This window comes from Grosmannia clavigera (assembly GCF_000143105.1).
Source record: "Grosmannia clavigera kw1407 unplaced genomic scaffold GCSC_140, whole genome shotgun sequence".
NCBI classification, from domain to species: domain Eukaryota; kingdom Fungi; phylum Ascomycota; class Sordariomycetes; order Ophiostomatales; family Ophiostomataceae; genus Leptographium; species Leptographium clavigerum.
The window spans coordinates 1,920,053-1,944,247 of record NW_014040801.1 but is presented as its reverse complement, the minus strand read 5'-3'; the positions used below and the strand labels follow the sequence as shown (position 1 = coordinate 1,944,247).

General features: G+C 56.3%; 7 protein-coding genes across 7 annotated transcripts; 4 read left to right on the top strand and 3 right to left on the bottom strand.

Moving 5' to 3' along the window:
* Positions 1-640: 640 nt before the first annotated feature.
* On the top strand, positions 641-2,701 carry CMQ_508 (neuronal calcium sensor 1; the record flags this gene model as incomplete). Its single annotated transcript, XM_014317587.1, has 5 exons — positions 641-745; positions 1,825-1,913; positions 1,996-2,081; positions 2,159-2,454; positions 2,522-2,701. 5 exons carry the CDS (start codon positions 641-643, stop codon positions 2,699-2,701), a joined length of 756 nt encoding a protein of 251 aa, XP_014173062.1.
* A 671-nt stretch (positions 2,702-3,372) lies between these two features.
* Positions 3,373-5,582, bottom strand: CMQ_1222 (fatty acid activator; the record flags this gene model as incomplete). The annotated part of the gene is made up of 3 exons (XM_014318301.1): positions 3,373-3,471; positions 3,534-4,669; positions 4,727-5,582. 3 exons carry the CDS (start codon positions 5,580-5,582, stop codon positions 3,373-3,375), a joined length of 2,091 nt encoding a protein of 696 aa, XP_014173776.1.
* Positions 5,583-7,394: 1,812 nt separating this feature from the next.
* CMQ_393 (uncharacterized protein) lies at positions 7,395-8,871 on the top strand (the record flags this gene model as incomplete). The annotated part of the gene is made up of 3 exons (XM_014317472.1): positions 7,395-7,499; positions 7,634-7,820; positions 7,898-8,871. 3 exons carry the CDS (start codon positions 7,395-7,397, stop codon positions 8,869-8,871), a joined length of 1,266 nt encoding a protein of 421 aa, XP_014172947.1.
* A 135-nt stretch (positions 8,872-9,006) lies between these two features.
* CMQ_604 (uncharacterized protein) lies at positions 9,007-12,403 on the bottom strand (the record flags this gene model as incomplete). The annotated part of the gene is made up of 5 exons (XM_014317683.1): positions 9,007-9,501; positions 9,557-11,556; positions 11,719-11,828; positions 11,887-12,221; positions 12,305-12,403. The coding sequence occupies 5 exons, from the start codon at positions 12,401-12,403 to the stop codon at positions 9,007-9,009; spliced, it is 3,039 nt and encodes a 1,012-aa protein (XP_014173158.1).
* Positions 12,404-13,599: 1,196 nt separating this feature from the next.
* On the top strand, positions 13,600-15,816 carry CMQ_1295 (kyphoscoliosis peptidase; the record flags this gene model as incomplete). Its single annotated transcript, XM_014318374.1, has 1 exon — positions 13,600-15,816. One exon carries the CDS (start codon positions 13,600-13,602, stop codon positions 15,814-15,816), a length of 2,217 nt encoding a protein of 738 aa, XP_014173849.1.
* A 609-nt stretch (positions 15,817-16,425) lies between these two features.
* On the bottom strand, positions 16,426-18,688 carry CMQ_1129 (major facilitator superfamily transporter aflatoxin efflux; the record flags this gene model as incomplete). The annotated part of the gene is made up of 4 exons (XM_014318208.1): positions 16,426-17,507; positions 17,569-18,056; positions 18,107-18,238; positions 18,315-18,688. 4 exons carry the CDS (start codon positions 18,686-18,688, stop codon positions 16,426-16,428), a joined length of 2,076 nt encoding a protein of 691 aa, XP_014173683.1.
* A 2,436-nt stretch (positions 18,689-21,124) lies between these two features.
* Positions 21,125-23,971, top strand: CMQ_895 (c6 zinc finger domain containing protein; the record flags this gene model as incomplete). The annotated part of the gene is made up of 2 exons (XM_014317974.1): positions 21,125-22,288; positions 22,334-23,971. The coding sequence occupies 2 exons, from the start codon at positions 21,125-21,127 to the stop codon at positions 23,969-23,971; spliced, it is 2,802 nt and encodes a 933-aa protein (XP_014173449.1).
* Positions 23,972-24,195: the final 224 nt, after the last annotated feature.

Below are 24,195 nucleotides of genomic sequence, written 5' to 3'. Positions count from 1 at the left end.
TTGCCGGTTTGTCTTCTTGCCTGCTTGCATTGTTTGTTGCATTGTTTGTAGCATCGTAGCTGCCGTTTCAGGGTAAATATGAATCATGTCTATACTGTATTACAAGCCAGATACATGCTGTCCCACGTCCGATGGCTGCCCCACACGATCGGCAGCCCCACTATACCTAGAAGCAATCACCTGTATGAAGTATTACTGTTGCTGTCTGGAACACAACTTGTTTTATGTGGTAATGTAGGCAGGGAAGACCGTCTACGAACGAAACAATGGGCTATTGCCGTGCCGAAGACTCGTGTTCCGCACTCGCTGACTAAGCATGCATGGCGTGCATCGGGCGGTTCTCAATAAACATCGAGATATGTGTCATAGGACACGAACGACAAGGGAAGTGTATCCACATACGAGATCCAAGGCAGATGATGATGGTACATCATGGGTGCCCGAGACAGGCCCGGTCATCTCTCAGCACACCTCATTTTCGGGCGTGGTTCCGTCTTTTTGGGAAAAGCACTGGCAACAGCCATGCATCGTGTCTGGGAGCATCCCGTCCGCAGGCAGCATGACTATGGCATGTCCTTCTTCCCTGTGATTCTGGTGAAGAGAGTGCAGGATATATGACAGACCACGAGCCTCGCTCGCAATGGACAGTCCTCGTATCAGGCCTTTTGCCAGCACATGCAACAACAGCCTCAACCGGGCGTTTGTCCCGCAGTCCACCACGCAGATGGGCCAACCTCGAGAAGACGTCTAGCCGGTGGCCAGGCCATGGCCACACTCCCCGTCCGTCCATCTCAGAGCGACTGCGTCAGCCTCGACACAGCCCTGCGAGGCTGAAGCCCACATTGCACCCAGGGGCCCCACTTTCCCAGGAACACCAGACTACACTATGTAAGAACCCTTCTTCGGTTCGGCGTGTGGGAAGGAGACTCGTCCTTGGCGTCGCCCTCTGCACCTTGTCTTATCCAACACAGCCACACACGCGAAGCGAACGACGCCATTCAAAGCGACCGCCCCGTCCGTGAGTGAAAACGACAGCAAAAGCAAGCACGATGACCAAGCATCGCATTCGTACGAGCAGCAGCACGGTGGCCGGCCAGCGAGGGACCCGGACAACGATAAGAAACGAGCACGCCCCCTTTCTCCTATTCTCCTCTTTCTCCCTCTTTGGCACGACAGACGCAGCCATTAGCCTCGCTCGGAGCCGCCCTGCGATCCACGCTGGCCGGTCACCGCCTGTTGGGCGCGCAGCTGCCATGCAAATTATGCAGAGACGCCCGTAGTTAGAGGCCGCCAGCAGCCAGACTCCAGGGCTTCTCCAGCGCCTTGCCACCTATGGCTGCCCGCTCTGGAGGCCCTCTTTTGCCAGCGCTGTCTCGCCAAGCACCCCTCCAAGGAAGAGTAGTGCACCCCCTCCCTGCTGTTTCGCACCCCTCCTCCATCGATTGGCGAACCTAATAGTCGGTCGTAATTCCTTCATCCCCCCTTCCGAGACCCCATCGCCTTTTCCCCTTTCCCCCCTCCCTCCCTTCCTGGTATAGTATCGCTCGCTCGAGAATCAACGCAACTCCCGGCGCCCAATTCCGGCCGCCTATTTTCCTCGTGAGCAATCTCGCATATAGACTGTGCGTGCGCAAGGGATCGTGCTGCACCGTCTCTTCACCTCCTCCCGACCTGCGCCTACTCGACCCTTTTACCCCCTGTCATCCGCCCGTCTGCAGCGATCGGGTTTTTCTCCTGCTCACCGGCGCTTACCGAATCGTCCACCTGGCGCTCGGCGCATAGCCAATCCCCTGACGAACCCGGACCGACACCACCGCCTGCAAGACGTTCAACTGGAAGAACACTGCACGGGCGGAGAAGAAGCACGCCTCGCGAGCCAGTCGTGCGAATTGTTCCGTTGATATGGGCAAATCGTGAGTCTGCTGTTGCCAAGACAAGGAGCCGGAACTCTTTTTTCTGCCTGTCGCTATCGTGCTGACCTACTCCCGCTTCCAGTCAGTCCAAGCTATCGCAGGAGCAGCTGTCGGAGCTGCAAAAGTCGACACACTTTGACAAGAAGGAGCTGCAGCAATGGTACAAGGGTACGTCACTCCCTTCTCCTGTCACCACGGCTGCTGTTGTTGAGCCCCCCCTAACGCGGTCGCCTTCTGCTCGACAGGCTTCCTGAAAGACTGCCCGTCCGGCATGCTCACCAAGGATGAGTTCCAAAAGATCTACCGCCAATTCTTCCCCTTTGGCGACCCGTCGAGTTTCGCCGACTACGTCTTCAATGTCTTCGACAGCGATAAGTCTGGCACCATAGAGTTCAAGGAGTTTATCTGTGCGCTGAGCGTTACGAGCCGCGGCAAGATGGAGGACAAGCTTGACTGGGCCTTCCAGCTGTACGACATAGACGGCGACGGCAAGATCAGCTACGACGAGATGCTCAAGATCGTCGAGGCCATCTACAAAATGGTGTGTTGCGCTCTCTTCTTGTCCGCTGCTTTTTGTTCGCCTCCACCCACTGACCCTGTTGTTCCAGGTCGGCTCCATGGTCAAGCTGCCCGAGGACGAAGACACGCCCGAGAAGCGGGTCAAGAAGATTTTTCGCATGATGGACAAAGACGAGAACGGCAGCCTCGACATAAGCGAGTTCAAGGAGGGCAGCAAGCGCGACGAGACCATCGTGTCCGCTCTGTCGCTTTACGATGGACTGGTCTAGTATCGGACTCTCCTTGGCGTCGTCTGGCTTTCTGCGCCTTCTCTTCTGCTCTGTTCTTCCCTGGTCTTCTTTCGGCTGTGTATGTCTCTTATAGCTCTCCGTATCCGTGACGCCTGTTTTCTGGGCTCTCCATCTTGTCCTTGTTTGTCCCCAGGCGCATCTCCAACCCCATCTCGGACAATGCATAACCTTTGTACAAAGTCTCTTATGTCACACACGTCTTTCCCATAGCTGCTGAAGGGCATCGCTCTGCCGGACACACCCGGACAGAATATAGCCCAAGAAATCTACTCGCAGAGGCCGAGGCCGACTCGTCTCGCTCTTTGTCGGCGCCGTGTTCACAGACCAGTGTATGGCACGGAACTCCGAGTTACGCACGCGGGCTCGTGTCATTGTGATTCTTGGCGCGCCGTTCCATTTGCCCGCCGTTCTAAAGTACCAACTCACTATGCAGAATACACAAAAGGGAAAGAAACATAGATCCATGCCAAGTCCAGACCCAGAAACGCATAACAGCCAAGGGAATAAAAAATGCGAAAAAGCTGTGAACAGTCAAAAAGGAAACTCGAAAAATATCACAAGTTCGCAGGACCAAGAGCCAAAAAGAAAAGCGGCTACCTATCGCTAGCCAATACAACTCATATCATCGTCCACTTAATATATGTACTGCTCTAGCTAGAAGCTGCCATAGCATAAGCACTGTCCACTTCCGTGCGGTACTTCTTCAAAATGTCGCGCCGGTTCAGCTTCTGTGCTGCCGTCACCAAACCCTGTAGAATACCCGTTAGCAGACTGTCCGGCTCATCAGTTGGTATATCTTTCTGTCACTTACGTTCTGTGGGGTCCACTCCTCATCCGACAGGACAACGCCATCGATGATCTCTATGCCCGAAAGCCCTCCCTGCCGGCCAGCTGCCTGCATCTCCTTCAGAACTGCCGTCTGCAGCTTCTTGCTGTGCACGAGCTCCTCAACGTTCTGTCCCTGCACACCAATTGTCTCGGCCAGCTTCTTCAGCGCCGGCTCGGCAGGCACAATAATAGCAATGGGCTTCGCCTTCGAATCGTCGGCATAGCAGCAGATGTTTGCCACAACCTGGGCCGACCGGTAGACCGATTCCAGCTTCTCGAGTGCAATGTATTCGCCGTTCAGCGTCTTGATCAGGTTCTTCTTGCGGTCGATCAGCTTCAGGTGGCCGTTGGGTAGAAACTCGCCAATGTCGCCCGTCTTGAACCAGCCGTCAGGAGTGATAGCCTCCTCGGTCAGCTCCTGGTTTTCGTAGTAGCCGCTCGTGACACTGGGTCCGCGCAGCCACACCTCGCCCTGGGGGTTCGGCTTGTTGGTGGCGTGATAGCCAGCATCGGCGAAATCTACCAGCTTGGCCTCTACAGACGCTGGCATGGCGCCCAGAGCATCGGTAGTCCACTCAGCAGGGTTCTGCAGCACGCCCATGGCGGTGGTCTCGGTCAGACCGTAGCCACTGATCATTGGGCAGATAGACATGGAAATAAAGCGCTGCGTGTCCTTGGCCACCGGACCACCGCCGTTCAGGCAAAGCTTCATGCGGCCACCTGTCGCCTCCTTGATCTTCTTGAAGACAACAGCATCCAAGACGCCGGAGCCGGGCAGGCCCAGGTGCATGAGGTTGGTCTTCGCCCACATGGCGCCCCAGAAAAGAGAGCGTACTATCGGGCTGCCAGCGCTGACCTTGGAGACAATGCCCTTCTTGACCATTTCCCACACGGCCGGGACGCCGACGAGGACGGTTGGTCGGAACTCCTTGATGTCACCACTGCAGTTGCGCACTGATGTGTCGGACAGAGTTTTGGGGTTGCCATAGCCCATTGTCGAGCCCCAGAAGATGGACGCATTCTCGAAGACGAACTCGAGGATGTGCGCCAGCGGAAGATAAGTTAGCAGGCCGTCGCCCGGGCCAACGTATGCCTGCACAACGACGCTAACACCGGCGACTGTGGGTTCTGTTAGCAAAGGGTAGAGCATTGTAGCAGGATTTAAAAGGCACAAACCTGCAGCGACGACAGCCTTGTGCGTCAGCGGAACGCCCTTCGGGGTGCCGGTCGAGCCCGATGTGTACATGATGCAGCAGAGGTCATCAGCGTTTGGCGGCACAGGGTCGACGGGGCTCTCATCGCCGAGCTTGATGAGATCGCTGTGACTGAGGACGGTGATGTGGGGGAACGCCTTGACAAGCTTGTCAATATGTTCCTGCTTGACCTGGTGCTGGTCATTCCAGATAACGTGGCGGATCTCGGAAGCATCGGCAAGCACGTTGCCGAGGGTGGGCAGAAGATGGGGGTCGAGGAAGACGGCCTTTGCACGGGTGGCGACCATGGAATGACGGAGACCTTCCTGGCCAAGGGTGTCGTAGGCGGTAACGATGGAGATGGACTGGGTGCAAGCGCCGTGGGCGATAGAGAGCCAGTTCGCGCTGGTGGCGGCGAAGACGTGAACGCGATCGCCAGATGCCAAGCCGAGCTTGCGGAGGCCAGCTCCAATCTGCAGGATGCGACGCAGGTACTCGTTGTAAGTGATGTATTCGTAGGCACTCAACTCGAAGTAGGTCCACTGTTTGTCGACCTCGCGCTCCTCGCCGTCGATCATCTTCTTGACCTTCTTCGTCTCCTGATGGGTGCGCAGCAGGCGGCGCGAGCCCATGATGTTGGCGTTGCCATACTTCTCAACCGAGACCGTGACGAGCTCAAACAGAGTCGAGATGTTCTCGGCTGGTTTGCTAATGAGCTCAGGGACGGACTGCGGATGCCGGCGGACCTTCGTCTCGCCAGGGATGTCTTTTTGGCCGGGAACCTCGACGGTATACGGCGGCCGGGCCGTGATGCGCGGCTCCAATATCTGGATGGTCATTTTGATTCGGGGTCTTGTTCACGGCTCCTCTGGAGAACCTTGTGCCCAGCGCTGACGCGGTTGGGCGCTTCTGAAGAGGCTCTGTGGCTCTGCGGCAGGTGGAGCTGGTGAGGAGCTGATGATGAAGCTGACGGGAGGCGAAGCGGGGCGTGCGAAGCAAGTGAAGGCTTGGGGGGAGGAAGAGAAATGAAGAGAAATGAGGATGGAAGCGTGTACAATGCTCAGGTCCAGGAGAGCTTGCTTGAGAGATGGGGCAAGCTGATAAGAGTGTGGATCAGTTGCCAGGGGTAGCAGGAGGGTCGCAAAGAGGATATGCGAAACAGCCGAAGAAACGAGCAGAGCGAAGAAGTACGGAGTAAAGAGGTGGGTTGCAACCAGGATATGGATACACTGAAAGGGGGGATGCTCAGGTGCAAACGACAATAACGAAAGGACAAAGGACGGAAGAGGAGACGAGGGATGAGAAATGAGAGATGGGGAGGAGAAGAGTCGAGCAGCAGCGAGAGAAGGCACAGCAGAGGCAGCCGAGAAACGGGGCATATAGATCTGGCCGCCGGATAGGAAGGAAGGCACGAGGGGGAACACGAAGGCAAAAGCGGGCAGGCAGTATAGAGCAGACAACCAGTCAGCACGGTGGTACTCCGTACATGGAAGAGCTTGCCTCCAGGAGGTGGAGACAATGCATTTTTACCCTTCCGTCTGCATTTTACAAGTATCTTATTTCGGTTCGTGCGATTCTTCTCTTCTTTCTTCCAAGCCTTTGCTATGACGAAGCGCAGAGCTACTATGTATGGTTGTCACCAGAACAGAATAGGCTGGCCCAACAAAATGTGCGGAGAAGCAGGCGCTAGCGTCTAATCGGGAAAGAGGAAGGGGTTAACTGGGGGTCGACGTAATAAGCTGTACTTGTTGCTTCCAGTACTCGTATAAGTGTATCTCTGGTCACGGACGCAAGACAAGAAGCGTCACATATCCATCGGCCGGTCGCTCTTGCGCTTTTCAAAGTCTTTGGAAACTGGTAGAGTGCACATCACGAGGATAGCGAGATGTGCTGTGCTCGTACTCGTGCACGAAAAGCGCAGTGAACATCCAGTCCACGTCTCGCGCATCTCGGTCTGCACTGTCAGATGCGCGCCAGGAGCACAGCATCGCGGTCCAGGAGAGACGGCTGGCAAGGTATGTAACGCTGGGATCGTCAAACAGGGCATGCGGCCAGGTCGTGAAGTGGGCCAATGTGAACAACGATAATACCGGATTGGCTTAGGGGAGGCGCAGAGAGGGGCGCGTCCTTTCTTCGACTTTTTTTCGCTGGTTTTTTTGTTGGGGAGAATTTGTGTACTTTGCCATGCCACCCGACCAAGCACCAAAGTAGCTGCACCACCCTCTCGGATGTGCAGTCGCGTGGCGCTATTGTCCTAATGATCATTGTTTATTTCAGAATTAACTGGGAGCTGCCTGTCGGCCTCGGACGACCAAACTGTCAGGCACAAGGACCCGAGGTATTGCTACCACATCTTGTATCCTCTGTTGGGGAGGGAGAAAAATTGGGGTTTTAGCTAGCGCTGTCTCCCATTAGCGATATGGCTGCGGCTGGCGTGGAGCACAGCCGGAAAACGCGTACGGGCTGCCAGCGAATGGCGAGGCCCGATCGGACAGCTGGAAGCTCCGTTCAGGGGCCTTCTCATGAGGCGAAATTGGTGTTCGGAGCCTTTGTAGCTGTAGCCGAGCGATCGGCTCGCCCTGGCAGCCGAACCCAGTCGTTGCGCCTGACCCTCTCGGCCGAGCTTTCTGACTCAGCAGCTTGCACGTTCTATGTATCTTATCTCGCGGTTTGTCAGGCGAACTGGCCAGCAGCAGCTTCTCGACATTGCCACGATGTGTCAGAGGCTGCGGCCGCTACATCCTACCGAGCACACTGTACGAGTACGGAGTCCGAAGTACTCGTACTACGCAGTATCGATAGCCTAATCGTTGATTCCGCCCAATTGGCCCCACTTCCAGCTTCACATTTGCCCTTTTTGGGCTCATGCTTCGAGAAAGGCTGGGTTTAGCCGTTCGCGTCAGCACTGCGAATCCTCCTGCACGTCTCATTTGGCCGCCTGTGTCGTCAAGAGCATGCACAACTTGTGATTGCCGCCTGGGGAGAGGAGGGACACGAACACGGCTCTTTGATGGCGATGCTGCTGTCAGAACAGCTCACCGCTCTCCTGGGCCCAGAAGTACAAGACCCCGATGAAGGTGCCGCTCGCCCCGGCTTCTCCCTCTCCATGGTGGCAGCAGCACCCCTCTGACCGTGTGTGTGTGTGTGTGTTCAGAAACCTTCCTCCTCTTTGCCCTCGATCGGCCAGCCGCTCAGAATCTCGGCTTCGTCGACCCCCATGTCGCCGAGCTCGACCTCTCCGTCGCCGGTCGCGATCTCGTCGTGCACCAGTCGCCCGCCGTCCTGACCTCGAGTCGTCCTGGCGGCACCACCGGCGCCGTCCTCTGGAAGATCACACCGGCCGTCGCCGAGTGGCTGGCCAGACCCGATAATTTTCTCTTCCGCACATCGCTGCTGGGCGCTCAGTCGGCCGTGCTCGAGCTCGGCTGTGGCATCTCTGCCGTCATCGGCCTGGTCATGACGGGGTCTAGCAGCAGCACGGTCGTGTCGGCTCGAAAGGCCAGCGGGAAAAGAACAAGAAAGACTGCTGCCGCCATCGTGGCCCCAGCCAGCAGCAATTCGGTCGGCCGCTACGTCCTGACCGACCAGCCATACGTGGCCAAGCTGGTGCAGCGGAACCTGGACGCCAACTCGGCTGTCGCCTCCTCTCTCTACTTCCATCCCCTGGACTGGGAGACCGACGTCGTGTCGGCTTCCCTTCTACTGCCGTCCCAGGACGTGTCCTCTAGCATCGACAACGTTCATCACCAACACCATCACCGCAACCATCACGCTCACCACAATCATCACGGTCAGAACCATCCCAGCCGTATGCCTGCTGCAGACGCCTCCTTCGACGCTGTCCTCGCCTGTGACTGCATCTATAACGACGCCCTCGTAGCGCCTCTCGTCCAGACGTGCGTGGATGCCTGCCGTTTGCGTGATGCCGACTCTCTGCCATTGCCGCCGACTCTCTGTATCGTAGCTCAGCAGCTGCGGGAGCCCGATGTGCTGACCGCTTGGCTGGACGACTTCCATGCGGCCTTCCAGGTTTGGCGTGTCCCCGAGCTGCTGCTCACAGAGGCGCTGAGGCCAGCCGCTGGATTTGCTGTGCACCTGGGCATTCTACGATTAAACCACCATGCTTGAGGTCCAAAGCTTCAGATAAATATACAGAGACTTAGCTAGAAGTTTAAATTCAAATAAAAGTAAATACCAGACAAGAATAAGTACGCTTGAACGCTTGATCGGCGTGCTCCTGTCACTGTCTTTGACCATCTTTATCTACAGCCGGCCGACTCTGACCACCCTGTCAAATATCGAAATGTCCCAGGTGTCATCGACATGGCAGTGTTCCAGCTGAAGCTTGGCTTGTTTGTACGGGGCGCTGCCATCGCTGCTGCTGCTGTCGCTATCGTCGCTGTTGTCGTAGATCTTGCTTGCTGCGCTGCCCTTTGAGAACCCATTGGTCTCGAAAGAGCCGGACCATTGGGTGTTCGTCGCCTTCTCTTTGCCCTTGGACTGTCCTGCTTTCTTCATCTTCTTCTGTTTTTTGGCCTCGACCATCTTCTTCGGGCTGACACGCATGATGCGCTCTACAGACAAGTTGTTGTCGATGGCCAGCCACTCCAGTATGAGATGCGGGTAGTGCGCAACGGTGTCGAGTATGAACCGTTTGATCTCCTGTGTCACCCACACGCACGTATCATCATTCCGTAACCGGATGATATTGAGAGCCACAAGCCCCATAAAGTTGGGCAGCTGTAGTATGAGATCGTGCTATGACAGCCAAGTCAGCTAAAGTAAACACTCAGGACGTAGAGAGAGGCCTTACAATCGTTTGCATTTTCATGCTGACAGCCAGCTCTGCGAGATTCCGTGCACGTCGGCCCAGGAGCTTTATCGTCGCCTCGTCCACATCCCAGTCTTGGCTGGCGGCATTCTTGATCATGAGCTTCTTCAGGTGACGGGCGTGTTTCTTCAGAACAATGTGCCGGATATCGCTGATCGTGGTCGTTGTCTTGGGCGCCAGGCTCTCGGGCTTGTGGTTTGCATCTCGCTCCAGCAAGAGCAACGTATGCACCTCTTCGAGCTGTGCGACAAAAACCAGAAAGACCGTTGACACATTGTCGGTAAAGATCGATCGCAGCGCCAGCGGCCGCGACCTGTTCTCTCTGGAGAAGAGCGACCAGATAGGCGCCTGTGGTCCGACGTTGAGCAGGGTAATGCGCACCAGCGTGTGCAGATCAATGGCCTTGGACAACACCGATGCCGTGACAGGAATGAGGCTTAGATTGAGTTCCTCCAACACTATACCGCGCGTGGACCGCACATACTTGTCGACGAGTCGACGATTACTGTGTGCTTGCGCTGAGTTGGCAGCATCAGGAGTCTCGGCAGCAGAAGCCTCCTGAGGCGTCTCACGACCTGTCTTTGATGCAGGCTTGCTAGCCTCAATGTCCCGCACTTCGGCCGCAACTGTTCGTGTCTCTTGGAAGAGACGCTGAATGTCTTTGTGCAAGGCTTGTTCTCGCCTCTCCATTTCCAGCAGAACTTGCGGCTCAACATCGTCTCGCATACTGTACATGGCCTCGAGCCCTTTCCGTGAAGTAAGTGCCCGTTTCTCCAATGTTGCCAGTCTGTCCAGCAAGGCTTTTAAGTTAGCTTTCTGGGCAGAGATATCGGCCGCCAATTTGTTTATGCTGTCATCGCTTATTGGTTCCGCCAAAGGATCTTGCTGGCCACCCCAAGTGCTAGATTGGCCTTGTGGGCTACTTTGAGCCTGTCCGGAAGCAGATGCAGATGCTAATACAGAATCGGTCGGCAGCTCTGGATCGGCTTCCTTGTCGCTTGAGTCTTCCAGATCCCTGTCGCATGAACCTTCCTCGAGAACAAGTTGGCCCTCCGGTTCCTCGACGTCAATGTCCTCCGGGCTGACGTCTGCACCCTTACTTTTGAGCTTGGTGACCGTGTCTCCGTCTCTGAAAAGGCTTACTTCCTTGTCGCTCTCATCTGCTGCAGAGCCGTCAAGGCCGGACTCTGAGACGATCGTGTCGGTGGTGTTCAGAGCGTTTCCTTTCTTGCTCTGGCCGTGCTCCTTGACTTGATCACCCTTCTTTTCTTGGGCGCTCTTAGCATCTTCCGAATCTATGTATTTCTTGGCGGCAGATTCGATTGTATCCAGCATCTTTGAATGATCCCCAATGTTGCTTCCACTGACGGTGCTATTTAAAAGCTGCACTGTCATATCGCGGACAGCGTTCGCAAACTCAACCCTGCTGTTATTTGAGTCGGAAGCCAAGCTTGCATTAGATGCACTGCCATTCGCGCTGACTTTCGGCTGCTTTGGCTGCTGTCGAAGGAGGAACGGCTCCAGGTCGAATATCCTGCTCAAGGCAGAATCCTGCCTATACTTTTCCTCCTGCGCATACAGGAGCTTCGATGATGCATGCGCCTGGTTCGTGGTAGCAGGTTCAGCATCGGCCAGTGTAGTACTTAGGGGAACGTTAAATTCAATGTCATCGAAGTCTGATTCTTCCGAGTCGGTATCGGGCGGCGGCTTGCGTGCCTTGGAAGCCAGAGCTTCAGAAAAAGATAGACTGAGCTCAATGATAGTCCCGGCCGAGTTTCGCAAGCAAGGTTTGATCTCGGTGATGACGTCGAGGGCGTCGATGTCGAGAACAGAGAGAACTTTGAGATTCTTGAAACCAGATATGGTGGGCGGCTCGGCCCGTGAGAGTCCTCGCTTCGGCACTTTGCTGGGACGAGACTGTGTCTTCAGCTGAGCAGAAATTGGAGAGGGTGCAGGCGTAAAGGGATTGTAGAATGCCGAAGCTGTCGTGATAGGCACAAAGGTGTTGGGATGAGGTGGCTGAAACGGCATGTGTTGAAATGAGGGCAGATGGATGATAGACTCTATTGGCATGCCGGTCGACGTGGAGTGTGGCACAAATGTTGACAAGGAGGAAGAATGGCTTAGCGGAAGCAATGGCGTACTCTCGTGTATCGACGGGCCCTTTTGGAGGCGGATCTGGACGTCGGAGAGTGTGTGGATCTGGTGCAGCACTCTGAAAACCGGTCGGCCCAGTTCTATCCGGACATCCCAGCTGCTATGTGTCAGACTGTAGGTACTCGGAGAGGGGTGATAGATGGAAGACAGCTCACTAGAACTTCTCCAGACCCTTGGTCTTGCGGAGGGTTAAGAGAAGAAGGGTATTCAGGAATTTTCCACAGCTCTCAGAATAGACGTATGGTGCGATGGTCCTGTCGGCTTCGGGGCCGGTTCCATAGGAAGCATCGATGAAGAGCTCTCGGAGGTGACGTGCGTAGTTGTACTCGCTGGTGGTGAGGGTGTTGAGGCAAGCAGCCAGGGTGTCTTCGCACAGCTTACCGCCATGGTATGGGAGAGAGAAATGGAGGGTGCGGTACATAATCTCGGAAGCGATGTGATGAAAGTGCTTGGACACAAGGGCCAGACAGACGAGCTCGGACATGTTGCACTGGAAAAATGTGAGCTCAAAGAAGCCTCGATGATGATGGCAAGGGACGTAGACAAAGGCAAGAGGCCGCAAAGGTCACACACGTGGTTGAAGATCTCCCTGTGAGTCTCCTCGGGAAGATCGAGGATGGTGAGGCGTCGGGCCTGGGAGCTCTGCTCCTGTACAGGTCTGGCTGCGGCCATGGTTGCGGTCGTGATACGGAGATGCGAACAGGCCAAGGCGAGTCGTCTGGGAGCAAGTATAAGGAGCCCGTAGTCGCAGTCTTCTTCCTCGTGTACCTTTAGCTTTGGTGGAGATACTTCTAGGAGGAGGATGACGAGGGAAGAGCCAGCTTTTGTCCTACTGGGCGCGTAGGCGGGGTCGATGGATAAGCAGCTGTGATAGCAAGGTCCAGACAAAGCAGGGATGCAAGTGGTGAGCACAAATAGACGTGCATGTAGTTGGTGGACTGAAGGATGCAGGAGACCGGAGGCTTCCTGCACTTTTCGTTTGCCGTCAGTCGTCCTCCCAGGCGTCACGAGTGTGCCGAGAAGGAAGGCGTGACTTTGGTTTGCACCAGGCTGGACGACAGTTACAGGGTAGAACCGACGATTGGCGCCCCACACCTGCAAGCTAGCAGCCTGGGGTATGTACTATACGTCGTAGATTGGCGTGGTATTAGTGGGCGGCCCCACTAGGCAGTTGGCTGTATGAGAGAGTATTCCGTACTTGAAATATACTCCGTACGGAGTACAGGCGTGGGGCCCTAAAAAGATCATCCCCCCACCCTGAATCTCAGCTATAAGACGTCCTCATAGCGCTCTAGATATGCCTAAGAAGGCATGGTGAAGTGGGAGGCGGAATGCGGAATGCGAAAAGTGCCATCGGATCGTCAATTGGATCAGCCTCCCAGAAGCAGGGCAAATATGCAGGGCAATCGTGGCGCAAGCGAACGACTGCCTCGCAGTTGGAGCAGAGCATGTTTGTTGTTGAATCGTATCTCGCCCGTACTTTTTTATTTCATTATCATATTATCTCACTATACACAAATGGACAGTTTATCTATCTACGGGGTACATAGTAAGATAAATACATTGTTTCAGCCAATTCTCGTAAATATACTCCGTAACTATGTAGCACTCGTACTCGAAGAACTGTTTCAGGAACGGATAGCCCTATGACTAATAAGATTTAGTGGCTGAGCCTGATCCACAGCGCTAGAGGGCGCTGACTAGCACGTGTTACTCGTACTCGTAAGCCGTAAGCCAGCTACTGTACTTCGTGTTCCTCCTCGTCTCATCCTCAATCGTTGGCTTTTTTCTTAACCTCTCCTGCCGTCTGCAACTAGTCCGCCTTGCTCGTCTTACCCCCTCCCAAGTCAGCCAGCCGGCCTGTCATCATGGCTGAAGTCGAGGAGCCCCAATTTTCAACGCTGGCCGAACGAATCGCTGCTCTCAACAAGCAGAAGAGCTTCAGCTCATCCTCGACCGTTGCGTCTGCAAGTCCGCCTCCTCGACCAGCCTCTTCGGCCTTGGCAGCACATGGAAAACGGCCCCCGCCTCCTCCTCCGCCAGCTGCAGCCCCCAAAGTGCAAACTGTAGCCCGTACTGCCGACGAGCCAGTTCGCCCTCCACTTCCCGTTCGTCAGCCAACACAGCCCAAACGCGCTACGTCTTCACAACATAGCCAGCCGCCCAGTTTGCCTCGGCGCCTCCCTTCGAACCAGAACGTGAAGCTGCTGGCTGCCGGCGGTCGCCGCCCGTCATCGGACTCCGTCGTCTCGACTGCCTCGACAGCAACAGCGTCTCTTGCCCTGAGTCGGGTATCGTCTGCGACGAGCCATGGCTCTTCTGGAAGCGGCCTACGAAAATTGCCACCAGCTTTCGGAACGACCAAGCTGCCGCCGTTGCCTCCCAGCAAGAGAGAGCGGGAGGCTGCAGATCGTGCCGCGACAGAGAAGGAGGCTGTCGAGAGAGAAGAGGCTGAGTGGGCTGCTAGACATGAAGCTGCAGAACGACAAGCCGTGTCGACGACGACAGGGCCACCGGCTCTTCCAATGCGGCCTGGCGCGGGGTCCAGACAAGCGTCGGACGCTTCTGATGGGGCACATCCACGCCTGCCGCCTCGTCCACGGCCAGGACCGGGCGATGCCTCCAAGCCGCCTCCTCTGCCAGCTCGCCGGTCGACAGTCAGAGACGGCGAGACCCAGCCACCGGTGCTACCAGCACGTCGGCAAACAGACAGGGCCCAAGAACCGTCGCCGCCGACTCTGCCGTCACGGCAGTCGACCGTCCGGTCGGCAATTTCCCAGGGCTTTAGCTCGAGCAAGGCAGCTATCGGAAGATGGAGCGACAGGGCCAACCACAAGAATGACGATGGGGATGATGACACGCCGCCGCCATTGCCCATGGCTTCCCGCCCTTCTCGGGCCCAGATCGATGCTGTCGTCAGAGGTGGTGGGCGCAGCAGTGCAGCGGCTCCGGGCTCAGGAAACTACGCCATGAAGGGCGATGACGACGAGTGTCTGCTCTGCCGGGACTTCTCTGGGCCTGACGACTTGGCGGCACGCTATCCGCTGGAGCGGCTGCCACGACAAGGCACAGTGAACTACCTGGCACGCCATCTCTGCGACCCGTTTTCGTCGCAGACGGACAAGGCGCGGGCCATCTTCACATGGTGCCACCACAACGTGGCATACGACGTGGATGGTTTCTTTAGCGGATGCATTCCGCGAGGACAGAGCATTACCGAGCAGATCTTCTCAGGCAAGGCGGTGTGCGAGGGCTACGCCAAGATCTACGAGGCGATAGCGCGGGCGGCAGGATTGGAGGTGCGCGTGGTGACGGGCCATGGCAAGGGCTTTGGCTTCAACCTGGTCAAGCCAGGCCAGCCAGTGCCACCGCCCAATCCGACAGGTCATGCGTGGAATGCAGTGCGGATTGATGGTGGCGAGTGGAAGCTGTTGGATGCGTGCTGGGGCGCCGGCAATATCAGCGAGCAGCGGGCAGAGCGCTACGAGAAGTGTTTTGCGCCGGATATGTTCACCATGAGCAACGACAAGTTTGGCGAGCGCCATTTCCCGGCAGACCGCAGCTGCTTCTTCCGCGCCGATGGATGTGCGATCTCGTGGGCTGAGTACGTGGTGGAGAGGTCGGCCGAGCCGCCTGTGGTCCTGTACACCAACGGGAAGGAAGACCAGTTCATCGACCCCGACTCCGTTCAGCCGTCGAGCCTGCAAATTCACGTCAGCAATGTCAGTCGTGGCAGCTCCGGCGACGATCTCGTTCACTTCTATTTTGGCCGAACGTGTCCGCACTGGAAGCTGGAGACCAACGGCCGCGGCCTGCAGCCGTACCAAATGTTCATCAAAATTAAGAACGGCGGCGCCGACGGCCGCTCCGAAGAGATGGTCGAGGTGCGCTACGACAGCCCTCTGCACTGGTGGGCTGACATTCCGCGAAGCCGTCTGGGCCCACCCGGGACCAAGCTTACGTGCTTCGCCTACGCCACGCGAGATGGCCAGGACATGCGTGGTGCCTCCATGGCAGACTTCCGTGCGAGCTTAGGCCGTCACAAAGTTACTTTTGTTGGCATTTGTGCGTGGGAGCTGGTGTGAGGCAGCTTTGGAAAACGTGAGAGCATCCGCCTCTTTTGGCCTCTGCATATTTTCTTGCATCATTGAAGCGAAGCATATCTTTTTTCGAGGTTAGCCTTATCCTTAGCGTTGGCTGCGCTTCGTTTCATTCGTAGAGTCTAGATGCTGCTTTCTGTGCGTGTTGCTGTTATCATTTTCGGGTGCTTTATCTGTCTAGATGCTGCTGCTCAGGCATAGGCATCGCTACTTTGCCGGAAACCCAGGCTAACAAGCAACTATGCAATGCCGTAAGAATCAGTACGGATAATATATACATAACCAGTAATATCTTGTTTCGCGAAGGTACGAAGTACAGTACCGCCTCATTGCGCCTTCTCTATTTGTCTGCCTCTGAGCTGCTCCTTCCTCGTCTCACGTAAGCAAAACAGTTCACCAAAATGCATGTATCGACACAGAGAATTGAACATAAGGAAGCATCACAAGATTTTGCCCCTCCACCTCTTCCGAATCTTTCCAAAACGCCTGCAGTCGCTAAAGGGGTGATAGAAAGGAGAGTATGCTTTCCAAAATGAACAACAAAGAGCTGAGCGCATACAAACTCAGCTTCGAATGCACATGAAACTGGCCGGCTTAAGCGAATGTATATCGTTCTGTCGACGAGCTGCTTCTCCTGAGGGTCCTGGACAGTCGTGCCGAGTTTCGCCGAGGGCTCTCGAAGCCAGGCTCCGATTCTCTTCTCGCCTGTCGCAACTTTTCCTCCTCTTGCAGTCGTACCCTGATAATCTGAAGACTGACCGGAGGGCCTCCTCCGACCACTGAAGGTGAGTAGGATGAGTCCCTCAAAGTTTTGGTGGGTGTTGGGCAGTCACTGCCCACTGCCGTCGCCTGGGATAATATGGACGACCTAGCCACTACCGACAAGTCTGACCTGGAGTACGCAGGGGGTGGAGCGATGAGTTTCGTGTCTGATGTTTCGGGCTGAAGTCGTCTTAGCTTAGCCGGAAGGTCTGGTGCACTTGGAATTTGTAGCGATTTGAGCACTCCAGAGCTTTTCTCCGCAGGATTTTTAGAAGGACCGGTGGGAGGACCGCCCAGAGAACCAGGAGGCTTCTTGATGCTGCGCCACTCCATGAAGAAGCCTGAGATGAGTGCACAGAAGGCGAGGCCCATGCCCATCAGGAAGATTCGCGTGGTCGCATAGTTGTATGCTTCAACAACAGCGGGGAGGTACTCCGCTGGCACCACCTTGGCTATTTCGGTGGCGCCACCGTTGACGATTGAGGCCATATCGAGACCCGGGATGCCTCCAAGCTTCGATACCAAGAGGTTGCTCAGGATGGTCTCTCCAACAGAGGTGAAGATGGAACCGCCCAGCTGCTGCACGAAGAACATGATAGCCACGCCGGTCGGTATATCTGCAGGCGGTAAAACGGTCTGGGCGGCCAGGTTTCCAATCTGCATACCGAGACCGAGGCCGAAGCCAGAGATAAACTCAAAGGCGATCCAGTGAGACGAGCGGGTCGAGGGCGTGAACGTGCTCATGAGCCCCTGGCCAACGGACATGATACAGGGTGCCAGCAGCATCGATGGAACATAGTAGCCGATTTTCTGTGTGGCGATGCCAGACATGATGCTTGACACGACGAGGCTCAATACTAGCGGAATGGTATCGATTCCAGACTCGAGTGCTGTTGCGTTCTTGGTTGTCTGGACTGTTTTTGGCTGGTCAGCAGGTGAGAATGAGAAGCTCGTCCAAGCGCCATATTCACTTACACCATAGCGGGATGAAGTACACCAACGTCAGCATGGAGGCCGACAGAAAGAAGGTGAAAGAAGCACCCGCGAGCACGCTTCGCTGTGTGATGACACGTCCAGGCAGCGTGGCTGTTTCAGGAAGCATGATCTGCACGACAGTAAAGGCCAGCATGAGCGCACCGAAGAGCAGGAACAGCGGGATGACACGCCAGCTGCTCCATGCGTATTTGGAGCCGCCCCACTGCAGGGCCAACAGCAGGCAGACTATGCCGGGCAAAAAGAACAGCGTGCCGAGAGGGTCAAGCCGCTTGACGTGGGTCCAGAGCGGTGCCGGGAGATACGTTTGTGCCGGCGGGTTCCAGAAAAAGCACATGAATAGCAGCGTGAAGCCGCCGATAGGAAGGTTGATGTAAAAGCACCATCTCCAGGTGACGGAACTGGTAAAGGCGCCTCCAACAAGCGGGCCCACGACGGAGGCGATGCCAAACACCATACCGAAGAGGCCCCTGGGAACATCGGTCGTTTGTGTAGGGGAATCATGGGGATCATGATTAACATGCAGCCCGAGAAGATGCCCGCCGACGCGACGCCGGCGATAGCGCGTCCCACAATAAAGACAGTCGAGCCGGGCGCAGCACCGCATATTGCGGACCCAATCTCGAATACGACGACGCAGGTGAGAAATGTCCTGTCGGTGTGAGTATCGGCAAGAGGTGGGGGAGTCCGAAGAAGTTGCCGATAAAAGGAACATGTCTCAAACTCACCATTTCATTGGGTAAAACCGGTAGATGCGCCCAAAGAGAAGCTGAGATGCCGATGTTGTCAACATGTAGGCCGAGGCAAACCAGCCTATGTCTCCAAGGCTGTTGAAGTCATCTGAGATCTGAGGCACAGCTGTGGCGACAATGGTGCGATCAAGAGCCACGAGGAAGAGGGCAAGAAAGTTGCACAGCAGGATCATCCAGAACTTGATGCTCTTGGGCTGGAAGAGGTCGTTTGGCGGCGGACCATTCTGCTCTGTTGCTACTGGTGCTAGCTTTTCCGCATCCGCAGGCTCACGGAGTGTCTGGTCGGGCTCTGGGCGTTTGACATCGGTAGTAAGGGAGACATCAGATGGAGAGGGGCCTTTGGCTCCCATCTTCGCTGACGGAAGGACGACTCGTAGCACGGAGTGAGATGTGAGGCGTGTTGAGCCTCAGAGAGGATGTAGTACAGCAGAAAGACGAAGAGGGTATTGCCGATCGGTGGGACACTGCATTAACGAAACTTCGTTCTCAAGACGTCATATGTAGAGTTAAGTACGCCCCAGGGATTGAATCGATGGAGGAGTAGGTAAGATGTAATATGACAAGAGAAAAGAAAGCAAAGGTAGACGTGCCAGAAATGGCGAGGGAACAGAGAGAAAGAGTGGAGGAAAAAGATACAAAGAGTAAAGGGAGCAGTCAGAAGAACGGTTTCGAATCGGACTGCTGTTTCTTGCATGAGAGAGAGACATTCAGACAAGGAGGGAGAACCGAACTGGCATGAATGGGTATACCAACCTATATACCATTTGAAGCAGCATGGCAAAACCCACCGCCGGCTGAATCAAGTCGTGTCGACCGATTTCCGACAAGTGACAGTTGCAAGCAAGCTGAACAACTTAAACGAAAAGACATGGCAGGAAAGACGAGAGGGTCGAAATGAGGCCACCGGGCATGGCAGATCAGATGGAACCGAAAAAAGAAAGAGTGAGAATTGGCGGGTTGCTGGCGACTAGGCTAGCCGACAGCCATCGGTCTTGACGGTGATCTCGGGGTTCATAATTATGGTTGTGACGCCTGGTCGTATATTATATTTGTGCATTGTCATGCGAGTTCAGACGACTTGTCCAACGTGTTAGAGGCAGAACTCTGCTCAAGACGTGTTGATGGGCTGGTATTGGGCCGACTATTGCCACGACTCGGGACAGAAATGTCGAAAAAGGTAGACCGTTATTCTGGAGTGACTACTTTGTGCGGACATGGGCAGGTGTACAAGCGGCAAGTGAACGAGCCGTGGGTATCAGGAAAATACAGGCGTCGAGCCAGACAAGATTGACTAACAGCTGTCGTGAGAGTACCCGTATATAAAGTCAACTTCCCCATCGGGTCCGTAAATAGCCGGAGCTAGTCTATTCCGCTATGGGACTAGCGCATCCGTAGCCTGCGGTGCACAAGGGCGTTGACTGTAAGATCCGCGGTCAGCAAGACAAGACAAGGTCGCGCCAACAACGGGAGAGCAGGTGCGATTGGTGGATATGGGAAAGAACGATCGGGGCGTGAAACCGGTGTTCGGGACCGAATTTACCCGGCCACCTCCTCTCCAAAATGCAGTTGGCAGCCGACGGCGTCTGTCACCAAGACACATCCTAAACGCAGGACCGGTCACAAAGACTAGACACGCACGCGCTGACAGCGTGCCGGTGCATCTGAGCAAAAGAGGGAATTAGCTTCGACTCCGGGCTTCGCAGGCCCTCTGCAGTCTCCGGTCAGCGACGAAAAGAAGGTGCCTGTATGTGCCGATCCCGTTGTTGCTCTCGTCCTGCTTCGAATTCTTGATCCTCTCTCTTTCCGTCTCTCTCGTCTGCTTTCCGTTCTGGTGCTCCTCGGAGCTCCACTTGACTACTGGGCCACCCATAAGCCTGTTCCCAGTGTTGTGTATCTTACAGAATGGCTGACACAACCAGGGACGGGCCTCGAACAACGACCTGCAAATCAAGGTTTGGGCCTTTCTGTGCAAACTACTTCATTAGACATACATCCCTTCTCACACCTCCACTGTTCTTCTTCCACCCCCCACTCCACCCTTACACATCTGTCTCGGTTCTTAGTTCCGTCCAAGTCGTTCCGTGTGGTTGGTTACGGTGCACAGTATTGTGCACGCAAAGAGTGTCTGCTACTGCCGTCTGTGACTGTCTAGGATCGGTGCTTTTCATGCCGTTGTGTCTGGTCGTGACCTTGTCCTATGACAGATCGAGCGTTGACTTCCAGATAACGGGCCACTCCTTCCGAACCTCCGACCTGCCATCTATGATCTGTGCCGGCGAGCACCGCCCTCTTAGCCGTTTCAAATCCACATGACCATTATTACTCACTTAGCCCATTGCCTGCTTATCATTCTATCTATTCCTCCTGTGCGTGTTGCGTCAACCTTGAGCGTCGGTCACTCGCTGCCGCGGACGAGCAAGCACAACACAGGTACGCAGACACTTGGACGAAGAGAGGAATACCCCAAGACAGTGCCGGCCGTAGTACACCCTCCTCTTCTAATGTGACCCCCCTCCACCTGGCGGCTGTTAATAAATTACCGTTTGTCTTCCTGGTCTTTTGTGATCGCTCTCGCACGTTCAGAGGCTACCACTTTCTCTGCCCTCTCCTGCCACCGCTCTCTGGCTTGTTAGAAATGGCCGATCCTCTCGTGACGGCTGTCGGATCCGGAAGAGAGCCTGAGCTAATTTGGGGACGTCTTCCAGCCTGCTAGTGGGCTATCTGTCTCAGCACGAGCTGGTGATACCGTCTTTGCTGGAGCCTCTGTGGCACTCTTTCTGAACACAATGGCCTCTGGACCTCCACACATACTTCATCCTGAGATATCCTCTTTGTCACGACGACCTTCTCTCCCCGTCTCTGCCACGGCCACGGCAGGCCTGACCGGGTCTATGGCCGGTCCACCCTTACCAATGTCGACTTCGCGGTCGTCATCGGCGTCTGGCCCACCACCTGCATCTCAGGCCGCGGCACCTCCACCACAACAGCGCCAACAGCAGTTGCAGCCGCCAGCCATGTCCATCTCGTCGATGACGGGTGGACAAGGGACGGGGCTACCGATATTGTCTTCGGCCCTGGCAGCAGACGCGTTGGCGATGAAGCTGACGCGGGGCCACTCGTGCGTGCTCTGCCAGCAGCGCAAGGTGCGGTGCGACAAGAACAAGCCGTGTGCCAACTGCGTCAAGGCGCAGGTGGAGTGCCGGGTAGTGCCACCGCAACCGCCGCGACGGCGCAAGAAAAAGCCGCACGAGCGCGAGCTGGTGGAGCGGCTGCGCAAGTATGAGTCGCTGCTGAGCCAGCACGGCGTCAGGTTCGACCCCATGTCGGCCTCGGCCGTGGCAGCGGCAGCAGCAGCGGCAGCGACAGCACGAGGGGCCTCGCTCGACGAGGTGGACGAGCTACAGAACGAGCTGGTGGGCCTCAAGACATCGCCGGGGTCCAGCGGCTACAAAGACTACCGGGCGCAGGACGACGGGGGACTACGCGACTCGTCAGACGACGACGTGGAGGGCTCGACGACGATTCACCACGCGTTCGACAGCATGTTTGACAACCAGCACCAGGATGGCTTTCCCTTTGTGGTGGGCGGGACGGCCTGTCGGGTGACGGATAGCCATCCGGCCGGGATGCAGATCTTCCAGCTGTGGCAGATCTACCTGACCAACGTCAACCCGCTGCTCAAGGTGACGCACACACCGACGCTGCAGGCACAGATCATCGAGGCGGGGGCCAATGTGGGCCGGATCCCGCGGGCACTGGAGGCGCTCATGTTTAGCATCTACTTTGTGGCAGTGACGTCGATGAGCGACGAGGACGTGCAGGCGACGTTTAGCGAGGACCGAACCCGACTGCTCGCACGCTTTCACCGGGCATCGCAGCAGGCGTTGATCAACGCCGGCTTCATGCGCAGCCCGGACTTGGCGGTGCTGCAGGCGTACTTCCTCTATCTTGTAAGTCTGACTCCACTAGCGTTGCCAACCTACCAACAATCGCAGCTCTGCGTGCGCCAGTATGTCGACCCACGCTCTCTCTTCTGCCTGATCGGCATAGCCGTGCGCATAGCCCAGCGGCTGGGCCTCCACCGTGACGGCACCCACTTCCGCCTGCCACCCTTTGAGGCGGAGATGCGGCGGCGGTTGTGGTGGCAGATTGTGGCCCTAGACAAGCGCATCGCCGAGATCACCGGCTCTGTCGTCACGGCTCTGTCGGCCGGCGTGACTGACACCCGCTTCCCGCTCAACATCAACGACTCGGACCTGCATCAGCATGCCAAGGAAGCGCCGATGTCGAATGCCGGTCCGACCGAGATGCTCTTCTGTCTGACGCGTGTCGAGATGTGTATGGCGGGAGGTGGCGGTGGAAGCAGCAGCAGAACTGGTCCTGGCGTCACGCCAAACGCCAGCGTCACCAGTCCCGGCAGCTCTGGCACGCCGGGTAGCGCATCAGCATCAGCGAGCACGGCCACGACAGCTACACGCAAGTTCCACTTCTCGCCCAACCCCAACTCGCCCGACGTGGTGACGCACATGGCCAACCAAACGCTGCCCAGTGACCCCGACAGCTTCTGCAGCTACATGGAGAGCACCTACCTCAAGGCGTGCGACCCCGAGATTCCGCTGCAGTTCTTCACCCTCATGATGACGCGCCAGGCCCTGTGCAAAATGCGCATCGTCCAGTTTTTGAACCGAACGGGTGTCCCCGGAGGTGGTCCTGGAGGCATGGGCTCGATGGGAGCCATGATGGGAGGCCCGATGGGAAGCATGGGACCACCCGGACCATCTGGACCTCCAGCAGGACCAGCCGTGGACGATACGGAACGCGATGCACTCTTTGTCGAGGCCATCCACATGGTGGAGTACGACAACGTGATGCAGAGCGCCGACAGTCTGCGCGGCTTTTCCTGGTACACGTGCATGCACTTCCCCTTCCCGGCCTACATGTTTATCGTCATGGAGCTGCGCACGCGGCTGCGGTCCGGCGACCTGGCCGAACGAGCCTGGGCGGCCATCTGCGAGAACCACGATCGTCGCGGCCTGGTCCGGAACCCGCGCAGTCCCGTCCATGTCACCTTTGGCGGCCTCTTTATCAAGGCCTGGGATGCCCACGAGACGGCCGAACTGCAGCAGGGCCGTCGTGCTCCTCCCGTTCCCACGTTTATCCGTCTGCTGCAGCAGCTGGTGCCCAAGACGACGGGACCAGAATCGCATCAGCAGCAGCAGCAGCAGCAGCCACTGCCTTCGATGGGAGGTAGCAGCAACAGTGCCGGATCTATGGGTGATGATGAGGTCGTCATGGCCGAGACGTCTTCGTCCCTTCAGTCTCAGCAGCAACAGCAGTTGCATCAACGGCATCAACAGCAGCACCAACAGGAGCAGCAGCAACAGCAGCAACAAACACAACAAACACAACACCGACAGCTACATCAACAGCAAGGTCCGACGCCAATGTTCCCCGGAACAACTTCCCAGCCGGGACCTCCGGGACTGGCCAGCAGCAACGTTTTTGACGGCCTGATGCCCGGCATGGGAACAAACATGCCCGAAATGATGGATCTGGGAAACTTGGACTGGAACATGTTCATGCAGGGCGACTATGGCAGCTACAATGCTGGCTTCACGCCCATGTACGGGTGACGGAGGGAGTTAAGTTTTGGATCAGTTTTCTCAAAATATTACGTCATCATTTGGATAAAGTCAAGAGCACAGTGAACAATAATGACACGTGACACTGCATTTTATTGCATGGGAGCGGTGATGGCCGTCTGTCCTCCACTGTCGCAAGAGTTTGTTCGTCTAATACATGATACAAGGAGAAGTCCCGCCGGCTCCCCAACCGCCTTTTGTAAACACCGCCGGTA